Source organism: Zosterops lateralis (assembly GCF_965231275.1).
Source record: "Zosterops lateralis genome assembly, chromosome: 20".
In the NCBI taxonomy this organism is placed as follows: Eukaryota; Metazoa; Chordata; class Aves; order Passeriformes; family Zosteropidae; genus Zosterops; species Zosterops lateralis.
Genome location: NC_139780.1, coordinates 10,975,137 through 10,982,437, shown reverse-complemented (window position 1 = coordinate 10,982,437; position 7,301 = coordinate 10,975,137). Strand labels below are relative to the sequence as shown.

At 54.3% G+C, this 7,301-nt stretch overlaps 1 protein-coding gene across 1 annotated transcript in view; it reads left to right on the top strand.

The window, feature by feature from the left end:
* The window catches only part of PRDM12 (PR/SET domain 12), a gene marked incomplete at both ends in the record, with an annotated part of 7,345 nt that extends 250 nt beyond the window's left edge, over positions 1-7,095 (top strand). Inside the window, 4 exons of the mRNA XM_083876108.1 lie at positions 751-941; positions 1,898-2,053; positions 5,677-5,788; positions 6,713-7,095. Coding sequence (XP_083732234.1) covers positions 751-941; positions 1,898-2,053; positions 5,677-5,788; positions 6,713-7,095 — 842 coding nt within the window. The remainder of the gene's footprint in view (positions 1-750; positions 942-1,897; positions 2,054-5,676; positions 5,789-6,712) is intronic.
* Between the last annotated feature and the right edge of the window lie 206 nt (positions 7,096-7,301).

Here is a 7,301-nt window from a genome sequence, read left to right as displayed (position 1 = left end):
GTTTCCCCCACGGGCCCCGGGCCGGCTCCCGGTGCCCGGTGGCGGGATGTGGTCCCGGTGCCCCGCTCTCCCCAGGCGTGGGACTGGGGAAAAAGGGCTTTAAATTCATTTGGTTAACTTGGGCTTGACCTGAGAAAGTTCCCACTTAAACCGCGGGCTGGGGGGGCCGGGGCCGTCCCGCATTCAGCCGCCCGGGACAATATCTTTTCTCTAGCCCCGGCATCGCCGGGGCGTCCCAGCTCCCTTTTCCCCCTCTCGGATTTCTGTTCCTCTCTTAATTTACCATGAAGGCTAATTCCATTTCTATTCACGATATGTCAACCATCTCATCTCCCCATTTTGTAAGAGGAATTCCTGGGCCCTTTTAAACAAGCCCTCGCGCCATTCAGGCACAATGTACCGCTACAGCATTCCTAAAGGACTAATGAATTTAGAATTAGCAATTTCTTTCTAGTTGAGTTTAATGAATGCAGATCACTTTAACGGCATGACAAATTGCTGGATGGGCCGAAATAGACACCATTTAACCTCCTTTCCCAGCCCCGCTCCCTCGCCCAGTCCGGGATGCTTTTCCCAGGTACCTCCTCAATGCCCCGGGGGAACCTTGTAGCGCTTTGTGGGAGCCCGGTTGGGCGTTTAAAAGGCTCAGCCCCGGGGTCTGGGCTGGGGTTGGGCGGGGTCCCTGTCGCCGCCGGTTTCCCCCCTCTCCCCTACCCCTGTACCTTTCTGAGCCATTTTCCCCCCTCGCAGAGGTGCAGAAGCTCTCCAGCCTGGTGCTGCCGTCGGAAGTGATAATCGCCCAGAGCTCCATCCCCGGGGAAGGGCTCGGCATCTTCTCCAAGACTTGGATCAAGGCTGGCACCGAGATGGGGCCGTTCACGGGCAGGGTCATCTCCCCCGAACATGTGGACCTGTGCAAGAACAACAACCTCATGTGGGAGGTAACGACCCCCCTGAACCCTAAGCCCGGACTGGTCTGGGGAGAAGCAGGGACGGAGTGCTGGGACTCTGTCCCGTGCTTGGGCACCATCGGGCACCATCCATGTGCCTCAGTTTCCCCATCCATGCAAATATCTATGCAGGTGGGTTTAGGAACCCCTTGCAGGAGAAGGATGAGGTTTCCTCAGCCCTCGGGGTGCAGCCAGCCCGAGAGGAGCTCTGAAATGCTGTTGCTCATGTCCCAAGCAGCCAGATCACACCCTGCCCTGCCCTGCCTGTCGTGTCTTGGTAGAACATCCGACTGGTTGCTGCCTGCACTGGCCACAGTGGGTAAAACCAGCTCTGCCCTGTCCCCTCCTCCCAGCCCTGGTGAGGTTAATCCCAAATGAAATTGTGGAGTTTGGGGGATCTGAGATGCCAGGACATTGTGCACTAATGCACAGCCAATAGAGAGGATATTTCCTATTTTTTATTTGTTTGATTCAGACTTGCACTTCTTAATTATTGTTAATTATTATTATAATTTTATGCCTATCAGAAACTTGCCTCATCTTTCCTGGTACCCTGCCAAGCATCTTTCTTGGCCTCGCATGCACTTTCCCCTTCCGCCCAGGGATTCTTCCACTCCCACAGCAGTTGCAGGATGCTGAACAGCCCCTTTCTCTGGGGCTGAGCTGCTGGTGGGGCTCTGATGAGAAGGGAGATGGAGGAAAGGAGCTGGATTATCCAGGGAGATAGAGGCTGGCAAGACCAGCTATGCCAGTCAGAGCAGGGCACATTTCTCAGCCCCACTGTAGTCCAGCACCACAAAGCAGGAAGGGTTTGGCATCTCCCAGTTGCTGTCAGGATCTCAGCCCCGAGGCTGTTCTGGCTTTGAGCCTGTCTCTGTCCAGGGGCTTTATCTCAGACGGAGGAGGTGGAGGGCATCATCCTCACCAAGGGCTCTGTCCCCTCGCAGGTCTTCAATGAGGACGGCACAGTGCGGTACTTCATTGATGCCAGCCAGGAGGATCACCGCAGCTGGATGACCTACATCAAATGCGCCCGGAATGAGCAGGAGCAGAACCTCGAGGTGGTCCAGATTGGGAACAGCATCTTCTACAAAGCCATTGAGGTAAGTGGGGCTGAAGGGCAACCGGGCATCTGCAATAGAGGAGCAGGGTGGTGGGGTCCCCCATCCTACAGACTTTCCCTCCCTTGTTTTTTGGGTTGTTGGTGGGGTGTCCGTGGAAGGACATGGCAGCTTTTCCATTCTTGGTGCTCAGATCCACCAGCAGAGGTAGAAACTGCAGGGAAGGCTCATTGCATTGGCTTCAGGGAGTAGTAAAGGTCCCTTCTCCTCTTTGCTCCCTTTTTGTGGGCTTGTGGAGTGATGTGTGTTGAACAGGAGGAGAGTAGATCCTTGTTTGGGATATAAAGCATGAAAAGAGCTGCAATTCTGGCCCACATGGGGCTTTGGGCAAGGACAGGGCTTGGATGCTCCATTGAAGAAGTGGGATTTTGTGCAGAACCTTCTTTATAGCAGGGTAAAGTCTAGGGGGTTCTGTGAAACCCAGGTGCTGAGCGCAGGCTGTGCCTGACTCTGCCCTACTTTGCCTGGGCATCACACTCTGGGCTGTGTAGGGAGCAGGGAGCCACAGAGAGGGCAAGGAGTGGTGCTGGTGCAGTTGTGCCTTGGGCTTTACACTGAGGGGAAGGGACTCTTCCTGCCCCCTCATCCCTGTGCTCCTGTATGAAGTGCTGGTCTGGTGTGGTACAGGAGCAGGGTCCCAGGGGTGGCGCAGGCTGCCGTGCAGTGGGGGGAAGGCTGAAGGCTACCCATAGCTCCCTACAGGAGACTCTGGGATGGAGGTGGGTGTCTGCCTCCTTGGCATAATTGATGACACATTCATACAAATCTCAGTGCTAGAGTGGGGTGATGGTGGGGATCAGCCCTGCTTATGTGCAGTGTCTCCATAACCCAATACTATTGAAGGTGGAGAAAGGTGGTGGCTTGGGGAGATGCCCCGGTGCAGCAGCTTTGGCTTAAAGAATCACAAGAGGGGACATGTCCCAATCCAGACCAGCACTGTGGGATTGTCCCCCTCCAGTACTGGGTTCAGAGCCTCACCTGATGAGCATTTGCAGCTGGGAGAGGGTCTCAGCCAGGAATGACCAGGAATGACTGCTGGTTCCATGGGCACAGGCAGCTCTCCAGATCTATCCAGGCTCCTGCACTGGTTTACAGAGTGCTCCATGGCTTATGGAAATTCTCCATGGCACAGGACCACAGCCCAACCCTGCGCTAAGCAAGCAGCAGGGCTGAGTTAGGGATTGCTGCTGTGGGGTGGCAAAGGAGTATGGGTGGGTAGAAAGAGGATCAGATATTCTCTCCTGCTGCAGGAGACTCCCGTGTGTCCCCTGGGCTCTGCCACCTTTCCCAAGCGCTCCAAGCATTTCCCTGCTGTTCTCATACCAGACACCCCTCTACAGGCTTCAGGCGTTTCTAGTTTTAAGACCTGATATTTTTGTGGGCAGCTGTGTCTGTTGTGACAGCACATTAAGTGCTTTTTACTATTGTTCTAAAATAATGTAAACAAGTAAAATAATTCCAGGTAGCTGTGGTGTCATTAGGAACACAGCTGAGGTTTTTACACATTGTGCAGGCATGAATGAGGGGATGGGTGAGTGAATATTTGGGTATAGCCATGTTCCAGCTGTGGGCTTGTTCCTGGGGCTGAAGCAGTGAGCAGTGGAGCAGGGTGAGTTTAATTCTCCCAGCACAAGCAGTGAATTTGAGATGCTGAGAGTGCTGAACCCCAAGTGATGTGCTGGAGGAGGTGGGCATGAAGGGTGCCTGCTGTCACACTGCTCCCCAAGCTCAGCAGGACATGCACACACCAACCCGAACTTAAATACTGCCCTGCTCAGCACCACAGGTGTCCATGTGTAGCTGTTGTCACCCTCCGTCCCCTACCAGCCCTGGTGGCTTCCCCACCTCCTGCTCCCCTGCACAGACTCCTGCCCATGCCTGCGGTGCCCCTTAGCAGTGGCACGGTGTTCCTATTGCTCTGCACCCACCCCTGCTGCACCAGGGCTCCAAAGGCATCTCTTTGGATGCCTTTCTCACCTACGTGCCAAAAAATCAGATTTATCTGGTGCTTTTTTTTCCTATTTATGTTTGATATTTTAATGCGTTTTGCCCGTTCCTGCCCTTATTTGCCGATTTGTTTTTTCCATCCTCTTTCTCAGCAATACCAAGTTGCTGCTGTTGAAAAATAAAGTGAGGGCAGAAAGTTTTAGCCTTTGATCTGAAGGCCACAAGACTCCTGGGGGGCAATTTGAATTTGGTTTGGGGTGTATGCCCATGCGTGCTCACCCGCTGCTGGTGTGGCTGCAGCAGCTTCAGCAGAATAAAACACACCCATCTATGCACCCATGCAGATTGTTTTATCCTTTCAGCAACATTTTATTTGTTTGCATTAAAATTGACTAATTTTCTTTTAAGAGTAAATAATGCCAAGAAACAGTGTCATCAGTCTGGGATGCAAAAGGATAGCGGCTTTCTCTGCCTCCCAAATTCCTCCTCTGCAGCCCAGTGAGGTCTTTATGCAGATGGACAACAATATGAAGTCAAATTTCTATTGATTTCAGATGCTTAAAATTCAACATATTTTCAGTGTTGAAGTGATTGAACTTAGGATCTGTGTTTCATGTGGATGATGCTTTACTTGGATCTAACATGCTCAGTGTACAGAAAACCATCCTCCAAAATGCAGGATGTTCCTATTTCTAAATTAAGTTCTTAACAGTAGGGACTGCTAGGGAAAATATCTATTTTTTTATAAAGTGATGTTGTTATTAGTGTTGTTTGAACTGGTCTGAGAGGATCTATTTTCCCAGCCATGGCTGCTGCAGGAGGGGAGCCTTGAGCAGCATTTCCTGGCTGCCCGCCCCGGCCATGCGAGAACACGGCAGGAACAGCAGAGACAGGAGAAGTGCCATTGCATCAGGAGAATGAGAGCGTGGATGATGCAAAACCCCTGCCCTGGTCCTGTAGCTGTCCTTGGGCTGTTGCAGGCACTGCAGCTTTGGTGGGGGATATAAGCAGCATTTCACACCTGAGTGATGGTCTCTTATAGCAGCCCTGAGCTCTCCTCTGCTCCGCAGGCTGGTGAGCCCTTTGCTGGCGGATCTGCATTTCCGTCTTCTAAAATCAGTCCCAGCAGGGATGGGTGGGAGGTGCTGCCTGTGCCCTGCAGCTGGAGGGTGCTGATGGCTCTGTCCAAAGACAAAATGCTCTGCTGGAGCCCTGAGCTGGGGCTCAGCTCCCTGCTTTGGTCTCTGTCATTAATGCTGTGACTCCACAAATCGTTTTTTCTCCATGTCTCTGTGTTTCACCCTGTCCTGGTCTTGCATTGCTGGGGCCTTTGGGTCCTGCACTCTGGAGAGTCCAGATCTGTCCCTGTGCTCTGTAGCTGCATATTTGCCCATAACCCCATTTGTGTCCTAGCCTGGGGGAGAGCCTGAAGTGGGTTTGTGGCGGTGCTGGGTGGTCCTGAGCTGTGCCATCACTTCCAGTGCTGCATCCTGGGCTGTTCCGTGCCTGCCTGTGGGAGTTGGGGACTGCTGGTAGGTCCCAGGTGGCAGCAGGGTCTCACAGAAATGGGGCACACCCAGGGTAGGTCCGAATGGATCAGTGCAGCGATGGATGTTCATTGCCCCTCCCAACAACCCTTTCTTTATTTATCTCTCTAGATGATTCCTCCAGATCAAGAGCTGCTGGTCTGGTATGGGAACTCCCACAACACCTTCCTGGGCATCCCAGGTGTGCCAGGGCTGGAAGAGGAGCAGAAGAAGAACAAACATGGTAGGTAACATCAGAAAGAGCCATAAGCCAAGGAACAGTCATCCTGTTCATCCTGTGCCCATCTCTGAGGCCGTTGAGTGGGCACAAGGCAGGGCCATCCCACGGGTATGTCAGATATCCCAGTTCTCTGTGGACAAGCACAAGGTCTATGATCTATACAGCTTGAGCAGGTCCTCAGTAATTCAGAGCAATGCCTTCCAGCCAGTTTGCCTGTGGCTGTTGCTGGTGGTGTGTCTGGCAGTGGCTGCCTGACCCAGCCAGGCAGGGAGGAGCAGCGCAGGGTGTGAGTGCAAAGCAGCCCCAATACTCTGTGAAACACCAAGTGGATGCAGCCTCTACTGCAGTGGATCCCCACTCTGCATTTAAGGGATCTTAATCACCAACACAGGATGCTTTTCTCTCCTTGGGCTTTTGCTCTCCGCTTGTCTCAGTGGCTTCCTGAGGTGCTTCTCTGTAGCACAGCAGAGCTCAGGCTGTGTTTGGAGCCACTTCTGCGTTCCCTGACTCTGCTCCCCACTCTGACAGAGCCATGTTTGAGCCCAGCAGAGCGAGGGGAGAAGCTGGGACTGGGGCAAGGGCTGGACAGTGTGGCTGGGAGTTCCTGAGAGCTCCTGCACCCACTCCCTCCAGCTCTGCTGCAGCCCAGGGAGAGGAAAATTGGTTTCGTGTCCATCTAGAAGGGATTAATTCAGCTCAGCTTGAATGTTCCCCTTACCTAAATCTGCTGAGCCCATTCCCAGCACTGGCTGCATCCCAAAATCCTAAGAGCCAGCCTGGATGCCAGTCTGCCCAGGATAGGTGACCTCAGCAGCAGGGAGCCAGCAAGAGGGTACTGGGGGCTTTCCAGGGCACCCAGCACCGGAGGGACTCGGGGTGGGGTGAGCTGCTGTGCTGGAGGGCCTGACTGTCCCCTGTTGTCCCCAGAGGATTTCCATGCGGTGGAGACAGGGGCCAGCACGACGGGGCGTATGCGCTGCGTCATCTGCCACCGCGGCTTCAACTCCCGCAGCAACCTGCGCTCCCACATGCGCATCCACACCTTGGACAAGCCTTTCGTGTGCCGCTTCTGCAACCGCCGCTTCAGCCAGTCCTCCACCCTCCGCAACCATGTCCGCTTGCACACGGGCGAGCGGCCCTACAAGTGCCAGGTTTGCCAAAGTGCCTATTCCCAGCTCGCGGGGCTGCGGGCGCACCAGAAAAGCGCCCGCCACCGGCCCCCCAACGCCTCCCTGCAGGCCCACTCACCCGCCCTGCCCGTGCCCCACCCTGCCTCCCTGGCCCATCACATCCCCACCATGGTGCTGTGAAGCCCTGGTGTGGCTTTGGGACAGCAGAGACTGATGCTGAGACATGCAATGAACTGGGGGGGGGGGGGGCGTGGCCCTTGGCTGAGCTGCTTTGTGTCTCAGAGGAGTGTTGGGTTGTTTTTGGGCATTGCTGAGCAGGGGTTCAGAAGGAGTGGAACCCCCAGCTCTGGAGTTGAGTTGTGTAGGGTCATCCCCAGGGAGATGCG